This window comes from Opisthocomus hoazin, chromosome 5 (assembly GCF_030867145.1).
Source record: "Opisthocomus hoazin isolate bOpiHoa1 chromosome 5, bOpiHoa1.hap1, whole genome shotgun sequence".
NCBI classification, from domain to species: Eukaryota; Metazoa; Chordata; class Aves; order Opisthocomiformes; family Opisthocomidae; genus Opisthocomus; species Opisthocomus hoazin.
Window position 1 is genome coordinate 66,488,562 of NC_134418.1, and position 24,811 is coordinate 66,513,372.

Here is a 24,811-nt window from a genome sequence, read left to right on the forward strand (position 1 = left end):
AGAGACGAAAACCAAATAAAAAAGCTTCTCTCTCTTCAGGCAGCCTTCAAACTCATTTCAGCTGAAGACTTGTTTGCTGTCAAAGGAAAGAAGTGATTCACCAACTGCCATGTTCTGCTTATGGAACAGCTTCCACAGAAAGTCCTGTTTATGCTCATTTCAAGTTCTGCTAATCTAGTGTTAAACTAAACTGCAGCTTGATCTTTTTCAGCTGATCAGACTTCCTGGCACTCATTAATTTCCAAATCCTTACCATTTTCTTAGCCATACTAACAAAAATTTAAAGCTTCATCCGGAAAAGAATTATGCACTTTGTGCATAAAAAAAAAAAAAAGCACCTTGTGTGGATACTTACATGCATGACGTGCCAGACTGATAGTTTTTCTAACTCACTTGAGGAAAAAAAAACAAACAAAACCACCCCACTGAGTGAAATCTTGACTTCAAAAAATCAATGATAAAACTCCCACTGATTTCATTGTGACCAAATTTTCAGTTATGTGCCATGGACAGAAAAATCCCCTTAATTTACTTCCAGTAAGCAATACCAAAATTAGTTTAACTCTAAGCTTTTTTTCCACCCACACCACTCCCATCCAGAACCTGTCCTAGACCTCATACGTAAGTCCAGAGAGATATAAAAAAAAAATTTTTTTTTTTTTAAACACGCTAAGAGAAAATTCACAAACAATTCTGCATTTGTCTTGCTAATCCCTTCACCCAGATAGGAAGCTCGTCATAAAATAGCCGTCAGTACTTTCTCTCTCATTTACAGCTGATCTGCAAAAATATTTGTTACTGTACTATGGGAAACAGTAATCAATTTTAATCCTAACTTACTTTGGCTTTCAATACATATTTGGTTGTTTTTTGTGGTTCTTACTACAAAACCCGAAATGGAAAAAAAGACATGAAATCGTATTGTATTGAAGGTTTTATTGATGGCTAAATTGCTGTCACTTAAATCAGGCATAGCACTTTAATTCTTATCTAACAGAACTAAAAAGAAACTAGCTATTAAAGATTTACTCCTGTAAGCCTTTAAGTTGCCAAAGACATACTGTTCGGCACAGCTTCCACACTGCCAGCAAGTGACAGCATTCTAGCTGCATAGCTTACATTGTATGCTTAAGTATACAGCAAAGAGTGATCTTAAAAATTATCACTTCTACCAGTTATACTTCTTTGAATTATGTTACAATCAAAAAACATCTTCATACTTCTCTAATTATGTACAGTATAAAACAAAACCCAAGGTTTGTGGTAAAAATGTGTATGATTTGAACACATACAGGAGACAACATCAAATTTTATGAAATAAGCGACAATAATTATTTTCTGAGATTAGACTCCAGTTCAACATTACTTTGACACAGCAGTGACACTTTCCAGAAGCATGGAAAAGACACCCAAAGGACCAGATCCTCGTCTTTTGTTTCATCTTATGACTTATGCAGACAGATCTAATGTCACTATGTCCTACACAGATATATGTGTATCACAATTCACTACCTAGGCTTACTTTGCACTAGAGAAGCACTTAAATGAAATCTGATAATATTGGTGTGTCATAAATAATACTTACAGAAGTATGTGATAATATTCACATTACTGTCAAGTGGAAGAACAAACTGCTAGGAAGGAAATGTTAAGTATGCAATTAAAAAAAAAGGAAAAAAAAAATCAAAACTGGGACAGCATATTCTAGAGCCAAAAAGGAGACATATTATTCCTAATAATAGTGTGTAACCTTTAATTTGCAAACCCAGTCTTTACCCAGGGCACAAAAAGAATGCCCTGGCAACTACTGGCCCATGCTAGGAGATTCTTGAAGAAGTCCACGGAAGAAACACAGGTTCTGCAGGAGACTTTCTATTCTCTCTTTAAAGCAATAAACAGTGGAATATATGCCTTTTCTAAAGGAAAGTGCCAGTACAGAGAATGTGCTAGAACCGTGAGCCAAACCCTCTAATTTCCCCTTCCTGATTCCAAATTATCAAAAGAAATAGACATGCCTATAAATATACCCAAGAAAACAAATCACAACAAAACACCCACCCCTCTTTTTCAAATAAGTTACTCCTCTCCACTCTGGTTTCCTACGGAGGATTTCACTGTGAGCAAGAAATTTCCCTGTAACACCGATGCTTCGTCAATTTCTGGAATGAAGCATTAGCAGCAGTATAAAACACGTGTAAGCCACAACCTGAATTTTTCCCTGTTACATTAGTTAAAATGAAAACAACTGAATTAAAGATTAAGAAAAATTCAAATTATCATCCAAATAAAAAATGTTTAATCCAACTTGTAAATACCAAATAGTCTTCTCCCTTTTTTGTGAGGATGCTTCAGACAATAGCCGTCAACCAGAACTCAGTTATTTATGCAACACAGGCTGCCTTAAAATGACATTGTCAAACACTGAAATTACAAATACAAGGCCTCCCATACATCATAAAAGACAAAACAAAAAAATTCTCGTAATATAAACAACACTTAGTTTTACTAACTTTTTTGTAAGTTACATTGCAAGTAACTGTCATTTCTCTAACTTAAATTCTGGATTTGAAAGAAACCAGACTGGCAGGAAATAGAAATAATTCTTGTGAACTGCTTCCTATCAATGCTGCAGCCACAGAACAGTTCTCAGCATCAACCCAGCATTACACTTGCCACTGCAGCTGTTAACACCGCTAGCAAACTTGCCAACAACTGAATGCCTTTCCTCCCCCAGCGAAGAGAAAGTGCTTTAGAGCAGCACAGACACCAGACATAAGCTGTAGCAAGGAGGCTTCTATGTTTACTGCTTGTTATGCGACTGCAAACACAATGAAAGATTTCTCCCTTCAGGAGTACAAATTATTTTTCAGTAATATTTTTTTAAATTTATTTTAAATTCCTCTGAAAGATCACAGGGAGACAGCAACATTTAAGATTAAGGCTGGAATGCCTTTGGAGGTTTTCCTCTTAGAGCTCAGTTTTAGAAGTTCGCTGTACTCTAATGTCATATATGCTTTGGACAACTGGAAAACACAAACAGGTGATTTACAAATGAATGTCAACTGGTCCTAACCCTTTAATGACTGTGAACAATATGATTTGCAGTGGTCCTTGCTATGGAAGGTCCACTCTGAAATGAAATGAACGAAGATGAGTAGTTGCACATGAAAGCTTTCCTAGGGAAACACACTTCAAAGATTTTTTTCATTCAATAACACAGCACTTGCAATGCTCAGTGGCTGTGTTTAAAAAGCAAACTACATTATTACGGTGATATTGTCCTGCTTCTTCCTTGATTATTCTATTACTCTTTAATTTAGTATATATACTGTTCCATTGCAGTATGTATTTAGCATATGTACAGTAAACAATACTGGTCTAAAATCTAAAAGTGTCACTCAAGAAGCTTCTAGTAGATGGCTTCTACGCATAAATTTGCAATTAACTTTTGGAGTCAAGCAAGAGTCTTTCAGAAAACCCGTCTCATCAAAATATTTTTAGACTTACACTCAATAGATTCATATAAAAAAGCAACCACCTGCACATCTATCCTTTTCATGAACTATACATGCTCCACAAAGAAAAAGTTAACAGCTGCAGCTGGCTTGCTGGGATCACACCAAAAAAAGACAAAAGCAAAGAGAAATCAAATTTATTATAAAACATGTTGAAATAGCAATGACTTAGCTGACTTCCTGCTCTGCTGTTCTAGGCAGAACAAAATGTGACTGAATGCTCTCAGGAAAGCCAAAAGAAAATTACAGCGTGCATGTTGCCACACTAAAACCGCTTTCTCTTGATAATTTCTGGTTTCCAGCTGACAGGGTGAGTTTCCTCAGTCTACAGGGAAAAAAAGAAAAATCTCATAAGGATTATTTTTAACTTCAAATTCACCTGTAATTAGCTTTTACTTTAAAATATTACTCACAGAGTATATATATTCTATTTCATACATAACATTATAATTATAATTACCTAATTACTATGCAGTTCATTTACTCAAATGAAATTTTGTATCATCCCACTGTCTGAAGTACATGACAAGACTTGTTCTGTTCATTCCCCCCTGGCCCCCCCTACAAGGACAAAAATCAAGCTGCCAATGGCATTTCAGAAACAACATTGTAGTGATCAAAGCACAGGAATGGGAATTCCAGAGACGCTCCTCCCAGTGATACCTACATCAGCACCGGCAGATGCCACGGAGTCTACAGCTTGCCCAGTTGTAAAATTGATAAAACATTCCTTATTCCTTTACATCTAAGAGTTGCTCCAAGTCTAATTCAATGCAAAGATCCCAAGGTTTAATAAAAATGCTTACATTCTTCATATTGAAGACATACTCCAATAAACTATACAATTATCTATTGTCTTCTCCATTAGTAAATGGATTCAGATTTGAGAGTAACAGTTTGAAAATAAGCTATTTATTCTGAATTCTAAAAACTGTCATGCCAAATGACTAATCTAGATCATATACAGAAGTACAATAGATCTTTAAAATTTAATCCTTTTGGTAATTCCCATGTTTTAATGAGTACAACCACACACAATCCCCTACTGGCTTCAAAACACAATGTACATTATCGTATTAAGATTTCTCCAAACTGGTATCACAACAGACTTTTGCAGAAGAGTTGATGGACCTGAGACTTCTTTGTGCTATAGCATATCATAAGATATTAGGAATGCAGAAACTACCTGCTGTCCTCTTACCATTATTGCATACACATTGCTTTTAAACATCAGTAAAATGGATTACACAAGTCTGCGCACATCCCTTACTGATATGTGTAACATTTGTTTGAAATCTGTTGGTTCCATGAAAATACATTAAAAAGACACTTCAACATACCGCAGTCTCATCTTCTTTGTATACTTTTATGGTTTTATCAGCTTCTGCAGTTAGCAGCCTGCTTTCTGACTGGTCAAACACACAAGCAAATATTCCTGATTCACTGTCCAAAGAGCCTGGCTGTACAGCTGCATGTACTCTCTGGAAATTGTATCCAGTTCTCCAGTCCCAAAGATGCATAGTACCATTATCAGCTAAAACAAACAGACAAACACACTTAGTATTTTAACCAGTTAATTTCTACTGGTTTTCTAAAAACGGTATCATGAACAACTAATCAATACATCAGGAATACATCGGCTATAATATTCATGTAGAATAGCTCAGCACACTCTAATAGGTTTCCCATTTTCTACTGGCTTCCTTCTTAGTTAAGAAAGGCCAATCTTATTTAAGAAGGCTGATGGAAGCTTCTTCAGAATTTCATCCAGTTTTGCATCAGATAGCCCAGAGTGATGACGTACTACATCACAAGGCAACTGCAGCAAGTTGCTTTGGAAGCACAGTAATGACTGGCATTCTGGATATCAAGCTCCCTGTTCAGTACCTCCACTAAAACTGAACAAAGAGGTATCACCCCGTCAGATGACAGACATTAAGGAAGCCGTAATGGGACATCAGCTTACTGCTTGCAGAGGTTCTATTTCAAACACAGTTTAAACCACTGCCAGTATTACTGCTAGTGGCATCAGCTACATGGTATTCACAGCAATCTGAACTCCCTATTCAGAAGGATGCTCTCAAAGCAATTTTTCAGTTACAAAGAACAGCCCTCTCCCAAACATTACCTAGTCAAAACAGATCTATCAAAAATTTCTCCACAGCTGCCAGCTAGACAAGAAATCCAGATGTTTTGAGAAGGATGCTTCTACAGCAAAACATTCTAAGGTAACCTCAACTTATTTTAATTCACCATCAACTTCTTTGAAGTTGTTGTAGGCAGCATGAGGATGTATAAGGGGGAAATCAATATTCAAATTTTTAAAAACTCACAAGCAATATTACTAAAACAAAAGGGGTTTCTATGTGGAGGAGAAACAAGTTTTTCTAAAGCCTCAACTGTTACTAACACAAAAAAGTCCTACGAAGATATTCTAGAAGAGTCTTCAAAAATCATACAGAATGAAATATAAGCCCAGTCCAGTATTTTGTGAAGTTCTTGTTCTCACTATGAATGAGCCAGTTCTTTATCCAAGTTTTAAAAATCAAGGACCCCCCTTACACATACTTGAAAACATAACCGAGAAACTGACAATATCATTAGCTATCTTCCAACTCCTGCTTAGCACATTTCCATTTTAGCCCACATCCCTAGCCTACATGACATACTATGTCAAAAGTGACCAAGAACACATGGGACCAAATGAGACTAAACTCATTTCAGTATTTCCACGTGCAACTTAACTGTTATTTTTTTTTTATTATTATTATAGACTGGTTACCAATACAGAAATGTTTTTCGTAAGTATCTACTTTTGCAAACTCATGGAACCCATCTCGACCTGTTTTCTTACCTGTGATACTGTGAACTGAACCCCATCCTTGTTTACAGCCACAGAAAAGATTAGACAAGCAAAACCAAGAGGTGAAAAGTCAGGCTTTGCAAGTTATGTCTATATACAGTCTAACCTCTGAATTCACTTTCCTCTGACTGCTGGAGCTCTCCCAGGACAATCTCATGATGAAGCAACTGGTCTACAACCTCAGAGTTGGGTTTAACCTCCTGCTTTAACTCTAGTTCCTCATGCAATCTTGGACTCTTTCTCTAGAGCTCAGCTCTCAAGCTGGAAAATTAGTGCTTCCTTTTTCCACACTATTTACTCATTTCCTGTTTGTAACAGCATATACACTGAAAACTACACTTATAGTCTCCCTACTATGTAGACACCATGCCTTAACAAAAAGATCTGAATTCAGCTGGGGTTTCTAGAAGCTACCTTCAAAAAAGCTTGTCACTAAAAAAGATCTGCATGTATACTTTGTCTTGTACAGAGATAAAACTCTTGGAAACATCACAGATTATGGTTTTAGTAACACATACTCCCACCAAAATATTTTTATTACACTCCTTGGGTAACTAATATATAAAGAAATGCAACCTGCAATATGAGATAATAACTGTTCTCACACAAAATTATTCACAATCAGATACAGCAAAAATTCAGGATTCTCCTGCTACTGCCACAACACAGAACACAAACTAGTAGTCCCAAGCCTTTGGGGGCTCACAGACGACTAACAATACTCTAAGGTATCACATACTAAATTCATGAAGTTTTAAAGTAAAATAATTAAAACTATGTGTCATAATAGACACAAAATCCTCCCAGAATATATGTAGGCACTGGAGCCAAGTGGCTAGTTTCTTAATTTCCAAACATGTGAACATATAATATTGCTGAGAAAATGTGGGTTTGATTCATAGAGCCAAATAAGATTTGGAGATTAGCTATCAATCTTTTAAATGATACAAAGATACCACCAGAAAACGCGTGCAAGAAACTTTTGAGACAACAGAACCAATGCATCTGTGCTGCATGAATAACAGGAAAGAGTTTGCATTTAAATGGTACAGCAAGCTTTAATGAGATGTTTCTATACCCTCCGTCCATTCTCACTGCATCAACGTGTTACTAACAGAGAGCAGCCAACACAGAGCCAGAAGTCTCCCAGGCAGCTTCCAATGTCCACACCACTCCCGAGGGGATGCGAATGATCAGGAGATCACAGAGGATGGACTCTGGAGCCTTGCGACAGCAGCCAGCGGAGAAGAGGAAACCTCTCCCCTGCAGCACATTAAAAGCCCTTTCAAACACATCCCTCTGCATGCAGCTCAGTAACATCAAGAAAACAAAAGTGGCCCTACTCACTGTGAAATGAAGTTGCATGCTGTAGCAGGCCTATAGGCCCAGATAAAGGAGAGCTCAGCACGCATCTTTATCTAAGGACCGCCAGCCATGTACACGTGGGGGAGTGGAGAGGGGAAATATGAACAGGTACTTCTTATTTTACCTCCTGAGACCAGAACACCATCAGAATTTACAGCCAGAGTGTTGATAATGGCGTTGTGACCAGAGAGGTTCTGAATGAAATTTCCATCTGGGAATTTCCACTGCTTAATATTATCTGGAGAACCAGATGCAAATGTGTAACTGAAAGAAAATAAGCACAGTATATTAAAGTTCAGAATAGCCATAGGGATAGCAAATGTCCTTCATTGAAACTACTGTTAAATGCTAGTTGCAAAGTTACTTCATACTAAAACTGCTTTTCTGACATTTTTACATTGCATAAAATGAAGCAATTTTATGAAGTCATGAATTACCTATCCTATTCCACAGACTACCTAAACTTCGTAAATCTAAACACAAATAGTATTGGCTAGTCCTCTAAAACTACACAACCAAGGATAAAACACTGCAAAAAAGCAAACCATGAAAGATAATTTGTTTACTGAATGATCCTAACATAATGAATCCCTCATTTTAACATGTGGAAGCAGTTAACAAGGTTATTTGGGTAGCGCATTTTCAGTTGCCAGAATGTCTAAGCAATTTGCTGTCTATTTAGTAGATTCTTCAAGAACAAAATAGACTTTTGGGAAAAAATACTGGAATATTAACAAAAAAAATACGAATATACAAAAAATACTAAGCTGACAGTTGCTACTGCTTGATAAAAACACTTCAAGTTTTTTTTCCAAACAGGTATGATTGCTGAAACTGAAACCAGAGTTGTTTTTTTTTTTCTTTTTTCTTTTCTTCAGACTGTAAGTAAAACTAGGGTTTTTCTCTTCTATAGCTAACCAGCATAGCACGAGATTTTTATAATTTTTCAGATGCACAGATTGGATCAGAATTTATTCATACTGAAGATTCTGAATTTCTGCACGAAAAGAATTTAATTTTAAAATAGTGAAGGTGCAGAAGTACTGCAGTTCTACGTGAATTCCTTTTCTCCATTGTTTTTATGGGGATTTACCTGAACAGTCAACTCTTGATGCATCAAAATACAGTATTTAAATTCAGAGTACTTCCAACAACACCTGTCTCAAAGATTAAATACTTACAAGAAGTTTCTTTTTAAGGTCAGTTAGATTGAAATGTCTTGTGCAGTGAACCACATATTCAAAAACGTCCTTTTGCATGAATCACTGTCTCCTTTAGCATTACTCACACATGTGCCATTTTACAAAACTACTTTACTTTCTGCTAACAATCATTCAGTTACATATTAGTTACTAGCCTTACAAGCCCAGTGTCACTGGTTTCTCAAGGACTGCATCAAAGGCACATACCCAAGAAATTCTGCGGGATATAAGACATTCTCAGGATTGCTAATGTATACCAGTACCAATATCTGGGGAGTACAATCAGTGTAGCAAAGGTATTTGAGAACTTGCGTGTACATTTTTACAGCATTCTAAGCTCATTAGTTTTTCACATTATTATGCTCTACCATTCTAAATCATCACTCACATTGTCTTTCTGTCACCACCCAATGTCATGAACTGTAAGAGTGTAAAAGAATGAGGAAAACTTACTGTCTTGGATGTAGCACTACTGCTCTTACAGATTTCTTGTGATTTGTTAAAGTAACACGAGTTTTTCCTGCCACTAAATCCCAGAGCCGTATGGTAGTATCATGACTGCCTGCAACAAAAAGAAAATAAAAAATAGTAGAAATGATCACATTGATTCTATCATCATTATTGTTTTGCTAAGGCAGCCAAAACTTTGTGTGTGAAATAGACAAAGATATTGTTAATGTTTGTTACAAAAATATGATACTAATACCATCTCAGACAAGAAAGATGCTAGGTTGTTATAGTCTTTTATGCAGTTTGAAATTCAAGAAGACCTAAGTAGTTACACAACAAAGCTGGATTTTGACATAATGGGAAAGAAGATGAACTTTATAGTTAACCAAGGTACTGGACACTTCTTAACTGAATTGGAAAGAACTGTGAAATATCACAGAAAATGCAAATCTCCATACATACTACAACAAAAAACGCAAGCACCAAAAACAAAGTGCAGAAAAACATTCAAATAATACATAGCTGTATTTGCTTAAAAATACCATTAATAGTATGAAATAACCATTGCACGGCCCATTTTCAATAGAAAACTAGTAAGAGAAGTTGAATAAATTAACAAAGATAGCATTATGCACCTCACACAATAACAAAAATATATTCATGATTGCATTTTACAGCCTTGTTCCGTGTGAAACCATGCCCACTATACCTGTAATAATTTGTGGTTCTGCAGCTTGGCATTTCACTGTCGCTACCGCATTTGTGTGTCCTGATAGCGTGTGCACACTGGCTTTTGTCCTCACATCCCAAATCTGTGAATTCACAGTAAGTCACAGAGGTCGATAACAGATGCATATTCAATGTATTTTAGGCACTGTTACTGATTACATTAATTCCTTGCCATAGTTCTACAGATTAAATAATAGTATTGAGGTTGTTTTTCTCACCCAACAATTAATCACGTAACTGCCTCAGCTGACAAATTTCAAGGGGAGCAGGGAGCCTGCCACTGAATTTCTAGACATACAGATAACAAAGTCACCATAAAACGATACCATCTTCCAAATACAAAAAAGTGATCCTATATATACTATGTAGTCCACCTGTTAAATTTAGAAATAAAACATTCTCCTGAAGTGACACTGCATTTTTGTGTATTCGGGCTTCAGTTTTAATGAACAACAGAAGACAGAAGACAAAAGTTAAAATACATCATCTTAGTATTTTAATCATGACTCATGTTAACTTTTGGTAAGTATTTACTTTTACAAATTGAAGACGTTGAAACACACCGACATATCGAGATGTTGAAAGGTAACAATGCTTTACTTACTCGTGCTGTTGAATCTCTGCTACATGTCACCAGCACATCTATCGTTGGATGCAAGTCTAAACCATAGACAGCACTTAGATGACCATGGTAATGTCTGATAACCTAGATGAATAAAAAACACACACACTAACTGGATTTTTGAAAGAATATTCTAAATGCTTCGCTTTAATTTGCCACCACCAATTGATTCCAATTAAAGAAATTACAGCTTACCTTATTGTATTCAAGATCCCAGCATTTCACTTGTTTGTCTTCTCCACAAGAAAAGAGGTATGGACTTCTTGCACTGACTATCACCCCTCGTACAGTACTGATGTGTCCCGTCAAAGACAATTTCAATTTGCCACTAGCAAGGTCCCAAATCTGCATCAAAATAGGTATTTCGAGGTGAATAGGTAAAAGCTACATGTTGACAGTCTGGGTAAACAGCCCAGATGTAATTGATCCTGCTGCATTTTAAGTTAAAATTTACAATAACACAAAGGTTTGCTCTCTAGCTACAACCATGTAATAAAGAAAATCTCAAGAAGTAGTAATACTCCACAAATCCTTTATGACTAAGTAAGAAAAAAAAGTGTTCTGCAGTTCATTATTCTGTAAGCAGTACCCAAGAAATCTTTTCCAAGGGCTGAGAACTTTTTTTTAAATAAGAGAACAAAAAAAACACCCCCAGCAAACTTTATCAGTGACTTCTTCCAACCTCTTACCTTTATAGTTCTGTCAGCAGAGCCAGTAACAAACCACTGATTTCCTGGTTCTACCGCAATACATCTCACCCAGCCCAGGTGACCACTGATAACCTTCAGAACAAACAAAAATTCTTCTAAATCAGAAATAACACACACATATCTTCATATAATTTCAAATCTCCAACCCTGGAATTTATTAATACTCACCGAGAAATGCATGCTCCCCAAAAAATCAAATGTGAGATCAGATCTGAAGACAGCTTGATTCTTACTTTAGTTAAACGACAAGACTACTAGAAATTCACGTTATACACCAGACATGGGGAACTTGCAGTACAGAAAGACCCTGCACCTATACACAACTTTTTCAAATCCTTTGAGAGACCCTAACGCTGTGGCTCAACACTCCAGGCTTTGCAGAAAAAGACTGTATTTAAGCATGAGTTCTTTAGGCTGCTGTATAATGCTTATACAACAGTTAAAGAACAATTACGTAAAATCTTGGCTATTAAATCACATTGCCATATAATAGCTGCCTCTTAAAGCACACTGGCACCTCCTTATTCCCAAATAAGGGCTAATAGGAGTATGTCAGAAATTTCCTGGTAACAAAATACTGGACACGGATCTCACAGGAAGAGCTCTACCAACACATGGCTTGCTTACAGCAGCCTTTGTGTTTCTGGAACTTCTCTGAAGTCAGACAGCTAAAATCAAAACGCCTTTTTGGTTTCAATGGATGTCATACTTCATGTACTGTCATACAGCTCATTTCAAAAGATCTAAACCACAGAAGTTCTTAGGCAGAAATAAGGCAGAAATACTTTGGAAAGCCAAAGTGGGACTACAGCCACATATATTTGAAATAGCTGTCTTCACACTCTAGAAATAGAAGCAGGTATTTCCAGGGGAGAAATCTAAGAAATAATTGATCTGACCTATTTTAAGTCCCTATTTTTCACAAATGTCTTCAACCCAAGCTTAGGAAGAGCAGTTAAACATAGATCTTCAGCAACAGGTAAGACGAAACCCATGTTTCGTGTTCCAGCTACGCTTCTGCCTCTGAGTTGCCTGAACAAGCTTGTGTCCTGTTGAGCAAGGATTTTTGACAGCAAACCTCCACTAACACTGCTGACATGTAGAATTAGTACGGTGACTTGAATCGTACTTACACTGTCTTTCTGAAAACAAAGTGCTCCTAACAAGTCATTTTTCATTTGTTTACCTTAAATCTCTCATCAGTTTATTTTGGTGCCATTTTTTTTCAAATGACATTTGTCTTAATATTTATATAGAGCACGTTCCAATACTGCTGTATTCAGAATACCAATATGTTCCTTTGAGCCAAAGTATTTTTCAAGTTACTTTTTAAGAGCAGCCTTAAGATTTATGACTAATACAGCATTCAGGAATCTTCTGAAAATCTAAATGCCTCCATAGGGTGCTGTATTTAGGTGAACAGTGCTAAAACAATACAATTCTGATACTAGAGCGTGAGATTTTTAAGTATCAGGAAAGCTTGACAGTCCTAAAACAATATTCACTCTTTCTCAGTCAAAGTATTAAATTGCTTAAATTTCACAGTAAGAATCAGCCCCTTAGAAAAAAAATATGTACACATTCAAACAGATGCACATGAACAGTTAAAGAGATCTGAACCAACACATAAGCTTAGAGATTTTCCCTTCAACTCAGCTACCCTGACATGCTCATCACCAAAATGTTCAAAGATCATATGAGATTTTGGGGGAAGGGCTATTATTACTCCCTAAGAAAATTAAAAGGCAAATTAGACTAATTCAAATACAAGACTAGAAGTCAAGCAATCTAAACTGCAAAGATAATTTGTGATTAAAGTATTCAGCTTTTTTTGTCTCATTTTCACAGCAAGCAAAAGAAGTCTGGCTGACTCAGACACTGACACCCTTTAAAAGTCTTTTGCAGACAACTTCATTATGTTAACGCTGCTGAAGTATTTCTTCAGCATGTTATTAGTTTCAAATTTTGCACCTTTTCTTTGAGTTCCTCTACCAAATAATCTGACTAGAAAAAACAAACTCTTTAATGAATTTATCATCCTACAGCTAAACCTACGAAAACAAAAGGGTAAAATTAACAACATCCACAAAATCATTTGCTAAATAGAATGAAAAATGTTTGGGATCTAATCTCTTTGTTATTTAAGGAGAGAGTGGGCCTATACAACTTAGTTGTGATCACTTCTAAGTCAATTTCACTTTTGTGAATGAGAGGCAAAAATTACGCTTTGAGGTCTTTACAGCACATAAAACATTCATTTACTTTCATAAGCACGTTCATGTCATACATTTTAACTTACTCTGTACAGTTTCCAAGGTGGATGCCACTGAGGTTTGGGCATGGTTGGAGCCTTCTTTGCCATTAACGCAGAATTTTTGTTTCCACCAGCTTCCACCATAGCCTGCGAGTTAGAAGGAAGGTTACTCTTATGCTTTGTAACTTACCTCTTTGCCTAAAACCTAAAGCCTTCTTGCTCTGACACCTCAACACTGACTAAATTCAGTCAGTCAGGAGACCTCCACACAACACACAAACGAATCCAGAGGCTATCTGGTGAACACTATGTACGTTTCACATTAGATGTGCAACAACTCACCACAGACATCCCAGAAGGCTGTGAACGCTCAGATACTCCAGCATGCCTGTAAATATCACCCACGCCAGCTGCCGTCCGATTTGCATCCAACCTAGGTTGAATGAACACGGTTGCAGAATGGAATCAGCTTTGTCTGCCACCAGGGAAGTGATAAGGTATCACAGGGCTGCACCTAGTCGAGCGCTGTACACCTCCAAAGATGGAGACTGCATAGCCTCTCTGGGCAACCTGCTCCAATGCCTGATCACCTCAAGGTAAAAGACACCCACAAAGCAAGCCTCGCTTTTTCCTCTTGTATCTAAAGAAAATTTCCCTTGTTCCAAGGTCTGCGCATTGCCTCTCATGACAACCAAGAAAATAAATGCACAGAGAAGAATGATGCCTGGCCACACTAAAAGTACTTTCTTTAAACATCTTATAAATTAGAATATTCAAAATACTCCAAGTAGCTCTTGGCCTGACTTCTGTGTTTTGCCTTGAAATTCCCACAGATTACAAAAGTGTTAATGAAGTAACACAGCAGTACCTGGACTGAGAAGCAGGAAGTGCTACGGCTAAGGACTGTGCTGCAGATTCGCTAGGCATCCTCTGGACCTTAGTATCTGCCGTCAGAGCCACACCTTGAAAAAAAAAAAAGCAACACAGTAAAAGCAAAGAGAGCCCTATTAATAAGAAAATCCTGAAAAGTGTATCCCACACACACCTATAGATGCATACACCTGCAAACAAGGGCTTGTCACACCCCTGTAATATTAACTCTCACCATTCAATGGCATTATTTTCCACACGTGAGTCTAGTCTACTGAAATTTTTATTTTGGGCCAAGTCCTTTCCTTCATGATTCTACTACACATGTAGGTACACAATTTCCAGAGTAGAAAACAGTATGATTCTGTCACTGGAAACAAAAAGAAGTCTAACTAGGAGCAGGACCCATCTTCTTATCCAGCTTCAACCACTAAGGAAATCCAAACAACACGGAAATAAACACAACCTTGAGAAGTATTTCTTAACTTAGGTCCTTTAGTGCAGTTTATTATGCCATCCCCATGTAGTGGGGCATCATGAAGTGGTGTCAGAACTACAAAAGGTTTAGTCCTACTGAAGTAAGAATTTCAGACTACAACTTCTAATTCATAACCTCAAACTAAGACCAGCAGATAATTTAAAAAAAAAATTTAAACTCTTTGAAAAGTGTGTTTTTTGTGCAGACTGGTGAGTCTATTCCACTCCCATTTCTTGATTTCTTTTCCTAACCAAAATTCTGGCAGTTGACAGCAAAGACAATATTTGTGTGAGACACCCAGGTTAAAACAAGAAACAACAACAAAATAAATCTGATTTTTAACCATGATTCTAATAAGAGAATATCAAACTTGAGGAAACCTCTGTGAGCAAGTCTTGTCCCCACAGCTAGTCAACTATTCACATTTTTTAATGGCTGAAGGTCCATTAACACTCACATCTGTTAACTTGCAAATGAAGCCACAACACATTCCCCACCACACTTGTAATAAACTTAAGCTCTAACAGCAGAAGACCAACAGCTAAAACTAAACTGCTACAAGGAGAGAGCAGGACTGATCACTACTGGTAACAATTAGCAATGACCAATGTCACAACACAGAAACACAACCCTTCCAAGCATAGACAAAGCCAAATGACACTGAAATCATTAGACCCTAATGTCTCTTTCTCACAGCAAAGAGGCAATACCTACACATTTCTGCTCTGCTGGTGAAAAGCAGGATGCATTCCCTCTTTTCATTCAATTTCCTTCTAGCTGGAAATCCCCACCCTAGTTCACAACAAAATTCTAAGAGCAGCCCTGCCACAACAGTGGAGGCACCAGGGATCTGTGGGTCTTGACAAGCTCTCCAAGACAAAGGGGACCACAATATCAGAGAGGGGGTTCCTAGAACATTTTTATGATGATGTTACCATGTGAGGTGAAATTGCATAGGAATGAATGACTGCCTGACAGCAAGCTCACATCCACTGAGGCTTAGTCAGAACACACTGAATCTGTACCTAAATCCTCCTCCTACCTCCTATCCCAGAACGTTTAATCAGCCACAAAACTCTGCATCAATACTACGAAGACCTCAATGGCATTTCCCACTACTATCAGCTACAGATTCACAGCAAGAGGAAGCCTGCTCCTGCTAGGATGGAGGATGCCTAGTTCTGACACGAAGGCAAAAATCCCAGGCAAACACTCACAGAATTTTACTTACCAGGCCCAGGTGGGTACGGGTGTGTACCAGTTATCATATACTCAAGTTCTTGCCCTAAAGAGCAACAAAATGTTATATTAATGACTACATTTTATACTGCACTGCAAATGATGCACTCTAACAGGAAATACAGCAAAACATAGCAGGTCATACATAGCAGGAGAAAGCAGCAATCACTTCTAGTGCACTACACTTGAACATTTCTTATTTTCATTAATTCCATTTGTTCTGGCTAACCCAGTTCTCTAAAACTCACGAATAAAATAACTTTTTTTTTTAAATGGGGGTGCCACTTGTTATCAAGAAGGGCTCTCTCTCAAGAGAAAAACCTTCATACTGCTAAAGATGCCTTTTGAAGTAGGTATCATGGAAAAGGATTCAAATACACAAATAGCACAGGTGTCTGAAACCTAAGCTAGTTGCAACAATTGAATGTGTGCAGTATCAGAAAAGAAAAAGGTTCTTTTCTTCCTAGAATAGTTCTTGGTGTCTCTCCATATCTTTTACTCTCAGAACACTCCCAAATAAAGTACCTTGAAAAAAAAAAATCTCAATGAAAATAAGGGAGCATTTGGCATTCTTTAGAAGTTTCTGTATGGGATCTACCCAATACATATGCATTTTATATATAAGCAAACATAAGTTGAAAAAAAAACCCCAGATTTAAGAAAAAGGTTTTCCTGGTTTAACAGTTGAACAGCTACGGGAATCTGAAAAAAATTTATGAAACAAAAAAAAAATTAAAATACCAACAAAATAGCATGTCCTTGACCACCATGAACTTGTAAAAAGGAGAAATACATTACTGACCTCTCTCTCTAGCACCTAAGTACAGCACACACTAGCGTTACCATAAAAATCACTCATTTTACTAATGAGTTATTGTAAAAATTTCACAGCATTCTATTCCTCCTTTGTTAAAACAAACTTCCAACTTGTTCTAAATCACTTACCTCCTGTGGACCCTAGCAAGAAAAATACCAAACAATGAAAAACAGTATTTTGATTTCCGTCATTTTCTCCTATGGATTAACACTGGACTGCATTCTTCACATTTTACATCAGTGAGATTGCTACAAAAGAAAGGAAAAATATACCACTAAAGGCAAACTAACCTTGATCTCCAGAATACTGTTTGTGTCCATAAGGATCCCCGGTGTTTGGGCCTCCCTTCTCTCTCAAGTTTTCTTTAAGAGTGGGCATGTGTAACACTGAGCCATACTCTGTCCGCAGCTTGACTGTCATCTTTACTTTGTGACTGTTGGAAGAGTAAAGCATAAACCTGATGAAACACTGAGTTCTGAATTGTTATTGAGTTCTGAAATACTTCAGAGAAGGTTTTATACAACTATCTTTAGAATTCTAGTATTTTTTCTTTCCTCAAGACTACTCTGTTAACTCTACAGAAACAGCTGAACTTCTGACTTCAACGGAGCAATCACTTACATGATTTCAAACTTTGAGGCATGCCAGTAACTCACCAATCGCACCACTTACCTTTCTTCATCTAATGGGATAGGCTTGGCATTATCAGCTACGAACATATCATGGGTTCTCTTCAAAGATCTGAACACAAGTGTGTGCACAGAATGCTTTTGGACTTCCTAAAATAAAGAAAAGAATATTTAAGTACATTTGGACATAATTAAATGAAAAATTGAAAATGAAAACAAACTGAACTGAGTAGCAATTTCAGACTTCAGTACTATTAGGCGATACAGCACTAGTTAGTTCACAGAAAACACCACTCCTCTTAGAAACTAAAAAATTAGGTTTATCTGTTAACTAATTCAGTGTTTACTCAAAATAACACCCGCTTTCTTGGAAACTGCCAAGACTTTGAAAAGCAAGCCAAAAACTTCGATGAAACTTTCTGCACTGGCATCTACGTAACAAATCCATGAGTGTGCAAGCTTTTTCCCTCATGCCTTCCAGTTCTGTTTTCATATGTAGGCAATAAAGTAAACAATTGTGAAAATATTCCTGTAAATTTTATTTCACTACCAGCATAAAAAGAATAAGGGCAACCATCAGTTTATGTGCACAGTGTCACTTAATGTAAGCACAGCACAGCTTATTGGAAAAAAAACTTGGGATCAAATCTGACAAAACTTGGTTTTCTTTTATAACTTTTATTTCTTACTAAAATCAAAACACACTTAAAATCTCATTTAGGAACTAAGAAGCAGCATTAAAAAGCTATTAACTTATATAAGCTATTTGCTTATCAATGGCATAATTCATTTTTTTGTTAATATTTTTCTCCTAACCAACAAAAAAAAAAGTCATTAGAAATCTCAGCCTGCTTGCTGAGGTACAAAACCAAACTCTCCGCATGCCTGTATTTGTTCTGTACGTCATACAAACAACGACAACAAACTGGAAGCTACATTACTAACTCCTGGCATTGGACATCACTCATCTACCCAGTTTCCAAGCCTGAATACACAGATCCTTTCCCCGTCCAGCTTTTCGGAGGTTCTGTTTTCCCACCCTGGAAGCTGCCCACTCACCCACCCATTCTGCGGCGGCTGTTACCCTCCCGACTCGGCAGCACCTACACAAAGTTTTTTTCGCTCTGGTCCAGTGATCTCCTGCAAGCTGCAGGTATTAAGTGAAACACACCCCAGCATTTGGAATGGGGTTAGGAATACCATACAAGTGGAGAAACAAGTAAGAATCACTGTAGCTAATTACTATCCAACAACAGCAGCTGTTGAAATCACCACCCAAGTAGCAGGTAACACAATGCCTCCCCCACAGAGAAGCATCATCTACAAATATTCTGGGGTGACCTTATAGCAGCCTCCCAGTACCTGAAGGAGGCCTACAGGAAGGATGGAGAGGGACTTTTCACAAGGGTGTGTAGTAATAGGACAATGGGGACTGGCTGTAAACTAGGAGGACAGATTTAGATTAGATATTAGGAAGAAATTCTTCTCCATGAGGGTGGTGAAACACTGGCACAGGTTGCCCAGAGAAGCTGTGGATGCCCCCTCCCTGGAAGTGTTCAAGGCCAGGCTGGATGGAGCTCTAAGCAACCTGGTCTAGTGGAAGGTGTCCCTGCCCACGGCAGGGGGGTTGGAACCAGATGATCTTTAAGGTCCCTTCCTACCCAAACCATTCTATGACTGTATTTTTATTAACAGAGAAGCCACTCTGCAAAAAAACAGCCGGTGGCGTTGCGGCGGCAGCGGTCTCTGCACCTTCTCCCGCGCTCCTGACCACAACACTTGCTTTTCGAAGCGCACCGACGCTCACCCCGCAGTAACTACTCCACGGCCTACAAAACCAGCCGCCTCCTCCCCGGCCTGACCACCGAGCCCCCACGGAAAAGCTTTCGTTTCCTTCACCAGCCGACAGAGCCAGTGAGCCAGCGGAAGCCGGGCCCCGCCAGCCAGGGCCCCCGGCCCGAAACCCGCCCCGCCCGCCCCTCACCTCCACCATGGCGCCGGCCAACTCCCCCCGCCACGGCTCGCCCCGGACCTCTATGGCGGCGCTTCCGGCGCCTAACCCCGGGCCGCACCGGAAGTGACGTAAGCAGCGCCGAGCCGGGGAGGCGGGCGGAGGTGGCGGGGGCGGGGCTTACCCGCACCCTGGCGGCGGGCTGGGGGCCGGGAGTTCGGGGACCGCGGGTTCGAGCCCCGCGGGCGCTGCCGCAGCGACTCGGGTGGGTGGTGTCGTGTGTCCCCCCCCCTTCCCGCCCAGCGCCGTGCCCTGCAGTGATGGGTACCGACCAGAATAGCGCGATATTCGGCTTTCTGACAGGCCCCGGGTCTGTCACCGGCCCTGCCCCAGGGCCGTGAGGGCGTAGGGGACATCTGTGCCAGGGCTCCTCACTCCGAGGGGCTGAGCGTGCTCTGCCCAGCGTGGGTTTGCAGGAACCCTTGGTCTGCGCAGTTGCTTTGGGTCGTGCAGCTGCAGCTTTGAAGTGCTGTTTTCTGCGTGAGTTCTCAAGGGTAGAACCTGTTCGGAGAACCAGACAAAATGAGGGGGATGCAGGAAAATAGCTCCAGGACTGACGTGCGACCTCTAAACAAGAGAAGGCGGTGTGATAGGGGATGCTGTTTCGCCTGGTAACTGCCTTTTGGAGAAAGCATCTCTCGTGTCGGTCTACAGGACCTCCTTTGGGTGAGGGCCGAAGCCGTTCATGAGGGGGCTGCCAGCCCCTGCGCCTCAGGGCCAGGTGCACCTTGCGGCAGGGCGGAGGTTCCAGCTCCTTTCAGAACACATCCTGATACCTCGGCAGATTTTTCACTTGCCTTCAGGAGCAGAATAACTGAGGGCACACGTGCGAATTGCGAATAGACACCTACTTTCTTCACATACACTCATCTGCTCTTAAACTCAGGAAGCCTGGTCCTCTTGAGCTAAAGCTGGGATTTGGCAAGCACGTCCATCTGCAGCCCCCACCGACACGTTGCTCTTGTTTGCCGCTCTACCAGCCGCTTACTACGTCTGTCTGTGTGCTGAGCAGTGGACAGTTTGCAAACTGATTTGGGCTAAGAATGATCCGGGGCAACATCTGCTGGTTCAGACAGTTATTAGCCACAGGATGGCATTAGCCTGGGATTCTTTCTGGCAGACAAATTGCCTGCTTGACATAATGACCATCTCTCCTCCTTTCTGAAGCTGATGGATCATTTGTGGCGGCTGCACTAGTGGTTTGCATTTAGGTATTCGAGATACAGTGACAGCTAGACATGTGCTCCAAGTGGCTTCGACCCCAGTCCCTGGTCTGGCGTTGAGGTGGGGGTGAGATGTCCGTTGCGTCGTGCCACCAACAGCAGAGGAGAATTGCCAGCTTGGTTTCAAGCCAAGCCAGCCAGGACCACAAGGACCAATGTCCATAGTCTTTCCAGTGATTCCAGGGATCCCCGTTGGGTTTTGGAGCCTCCGGTAGAGGTCAGCACGGCACCTCAAGGAGGGGGAGCATCGTCTGTCGTTGCTTAAATTTCAACCTGGAGTGCAAACTCCATGGGGCAGAGTGTCAAAGTGGGGCAAGTCTGTTGCGTCCTCCCGGGCTGGTGAGGTTAGACTAATGATACACAAGGTTTAAAAGGAGATGTTGGGAGCAAGGGATTTCAAACAGGGGTTTTTCTAAGTTTACACACAGAGTAGCGTGTGCCTATTGATTGGTCGGTTGTCTGATCGGTGGATTTGATGTGTGGAAATGGTTTAAGAGCTAATCTCTGACAACATATAGAGTGTCATAATATAGTTGTTTCCTCTCTATTGTCTGTTTAAAGAAATCAGGCTTATTTTTACTGTCTTGTAGAGGAAACCAAATTTGAAATACAGACTCTTGTAGTAGTCCAAGAAAATAATTCTCCCTTTATATTTTGCAAGAAAGCTTCACTCCATATGTGCTGTTTATTACTATTATTATTAGTGTTCACATGGCCCTGTAGTTCTCATTTTTTTATGAGTAAACATCACCTCAGCAATTTAGAATCTCAGTTTATTTGCTGGTGTCCTTGTAATGCTTTAGAAAATCAGAGGACAAATTAATGTCTGTAATATTTTTTTTTTCTAAAAGATTTAGTCTAAGGTGAAATTTAGTCTGAGAACATCAATAAATCATGTCAGCAATATTAATTAGAATATGCACTTTATTATTATATGCAGCTACTTGATGTCTTCTTGCATGTCAGCTACAGCTGCAATTCTGGAAATAATGAACTATGTAATTTTTTATAAATCACTACTTAGAAGAAGGTGACGAGTAAGTTGCATGTGCTTCTAGTGCTGTTTTAAGGCCAAAGTGAATAGCCCAACTCATTAATATTTAAGAACTGGCTTGATCCCAGAATGTGAAGATAACATTAATTCTCAGTTACGGGAAACCTTTGAAGTAATATTTGTTACCGGTAAAAGCAAGAAATGAGGACGTTCATCTCTGCTGAGACAAACATCCTAATTTCTTGCTTTTACTGGTAACAAATACACAAATTTAACTATTTAAGTTTACAGTATTCTTTTCATGGTATGACACTATTACACCACTAGATGTTTAAAAGGACATTTCTAAATCAACTGCTATTTTTAAATTTAATTTAGTAAACACCATAGCTCCTCGTGGCCCAAGAAGGTTCTGTTCCCCCACCCCAAGACCACCCGGGAGGGCACGTTCAGCTCTGCAGAGCTGTGTTCCAGTGACCGTGACTCGCCCGACGGGGGTTTGTGTAAAGAGGATTGCACCACTGGCAGACACATCGGCACTGCAAACACAAGGGGCAGCAAGCAAATAGGCATTCCTCACAACACACACATACGCCTCTGCCAGTAAGTGCCTTTTCAGTACAAAAATACTGTACAAAGGGATGTCCTGGAATACCATCCACGGCAAGTGTGTTGTGGCATCACTACCATGTTAAGTCCGGGAACAGCTTCTCATTAACCATATGAGTTGGGGGAGGGAATATGACGGCAAAAGAGTAGGTATCCTGTTTCAGAGAGAAAGCCTCTTTGACATCGTTTTTAGAAGAATTTTAAGCCATGTATTTGGTTGTTCGTAAGGCTTCAAACAATCCTTAGAAAGTGTCAGCCTGACTCTCATGGTTGCAAGCATGAGAGAAAAATCCCATCTCATAACCAGCATGCTAACTAACGTAGATTAAGTTCTGCTGCTGAAATGTTTTTCCATATGTATGTATGGTTGCCAGTATAGATTGCTCTGTATGTGGTTCCAGATTTGGACTGGTTTTTTTCTGATAAAACTCTGCAGATAGAACCTCTGCAGCGTAGACAAGGCCTCTGCTTACCAGCTGAGTGGTCGCATGGTCCCCATCCTGCGTCATCTGCACGTCTGACACGAAGCCGCAAACCCACTGCGGTGTGGCGCACATGCCTTGTTCATGGCAAACCCCCAGCGAGACACAACCACCCAACTCTCTTGGGGAACCCGGTGAAAGGGCTGGAGAGCGGAGGGTCAAAGGCTGAGTTTCAAAGGGGAGATCCCACCTCAGAGCAGATGAAGCTCAGGGGTTTGCTGTGCTGGGGCTCTGCAGCAGGCTTGGGGGGTCCTGTGCTGGCCCCCGTCACCCAGTCCCCAACACCCTCTGCACAGACACAGCCACAGCCACACTTCTTCGTAGCAGGGTGAAGAGTGCTTAATGCCTGAAGAAAGACACCATGAGTTACTGCAGAACGTGGTGACGGTTCCAGAGTCGGTTGAGGACAAATATTGTACATTTAATTAAGATTTGTTTATCTGAGCCAGGATAATTTAAGAGTAAGTTTCTAGCTGGGGATTAGTGAGACCTTGTTTTAGTTCCGCTGTGCCATGAGCTACCTGTAAGCCCTGGGCAAGGGTTCAGCATCACCATGTCTCTTCCTCATATGTAAGATGAGGGTGACTGAACTTCTGGCAGAGGTGCATGGGGGGAAAACCTGCATTTAAGGTTGGGAGATGCCCAGAATTGGTGATAATACCTTGGCTAGCATCTTTAAGCAGAAATAACATGTTAATGATATCAGTTTTGGCCTTAGGCAGATTTCTTTATTGCCTGTCGTGAGAAATCTGTGTTCTTCCAAATCTAATAGTGTTGGTAATATCCTCATGCAAGGGATCAAATTCAGTGGAGTAAGAGCTCACTGAGCCATGACTGATTTTCGTCCAATCTGTTTAATAATTAAACCAGTCAGGTTAAACAGTTCTCATATTTTGAGAATCTCCATTTAGTTTACAAGAACTCTGAAAACAGCAGAATACAGGAAAAAAGGCCTAACCCAAGCAATTTTACCTGTTCTCATCACGTTTGAGTATTCCACTATGATTACAAATAACTACGTGCTGTATTCTTTTAAAAGTTTATTAAAAATATTTAAATAAAATCTAACATACACATTTTGTATTGAAAATGGAAAACAGCAAATTAATATGTAAAATGTAACTAGTTTAATCAATTTACAATGTCATATCTCTAAAGTAATGTAATAACATTTTTTTATGCTTACAATATTGATCTGATCTTTAATTAGAGCTAAACAATGTTTTAACTCAGAATTATTAACATAATAGACTCTTTTTTTATCTTGTACTTAAAGAGACCCAAAGGCTTGCATACCTATCCAGGCACCATCAGAACTATTTAGAAGAACATAACAGTCTGTATGATGTGAATTTAATTCAAATTTAATATAACATTTCTGAAACGTTCAAATTTACAGCAGAGTGAAAAAAAAGAAGATGTCACAGACTGTGACGTCTGACGATGTTTCTTTGCTTTGGATGTTCACCTTTTCAGCTGTTTTAAAAGACTTGTGATTTTTGAGAAAACGGTAACCTTGTGTAATCTGAGCAGGAGGTGCTTTTAAGGATTTAAACATCCATTTGATGCCAGCATCAACAGAGGTCTCTGGGACATGTAGATAAGGGTTGTCCAGAGAAGTTGCTCAACCACAAAGGTATTCAGGCATGCAGTGAAGAGGAAGGTTGAATATTAACAGAGATCATGGTCCTATCACTGTCAAGCTGGGAGATGAGGGTTGCCGCCTATATATGTCGGAACAGAGAGGAC

At 39.5% G+C, this 24,811-nt stretch overlaps 1 protein-coding gene across 1 annotated transcript; it reads right to left on the minus strand.

Moving 5' to 3' along the window:
- Nucleotides 1–921: 921 nt before the first annotated feature.
- Nucleotides 922–19,804, minus strand: PLRG1 (pleiotropic regulator 1). Its single transcript, XM_075421604.1, has 15 exons — nucleotides 19,728–19,804; nucleotides 17,787–17,893; nucleotides 17,405–17,547; nucleotides 16,290–16,343; nucleotides 14,579–14,672; nucleotides 14,053–14,143; nucleotides 13,756–13,857; nucleotides 11,436–11,528; nucleotides 10,942–11,091; nucleotides 10,729–10,830; nucleotides 10,105–10,207; nucleotides 9,399–9,507; nucleotides 7,868–8,007; nucleotides 4,856–5,049; nucleotides 922–3,840 (listed from the first exon to the last, which is right to left on the minus strand). Exons 1-15 carry the CDS (start codon nucleotides 19,734–19,736, stop codon nucleotides 3,781–3,783), a joined length of 1,551 nt encoding a protein of 516 aa, XP_075277719.1. The 5' UTR covers nucleotides 19,737–19,804; the 3' UTR covers nucleotides 922–3,780.
- Nucleotides 19,805–24,811: the final 5,007 nt, after the last annotated feature.

Bases quoted from the DNA above. Each gene is read 5' to 3' on its own strand.
- PLRG1 (XM_075421604.1), bottom strand. The intron at 10,208-10,728 runs GTAAGTAAAGCA...GTGAATTCACAG, and splicing joins GCAGAGATTCAACAGCACGA to ATTTGGGATGTGAGGACAAA. The intron at 3,841-4,855 runs GTATGTTGAAGT...TTTTCCCTGTAG, and splicing joins ACAAAGAAGATGAGACTGCG to ACTGAGGAAACTCACCCTGT.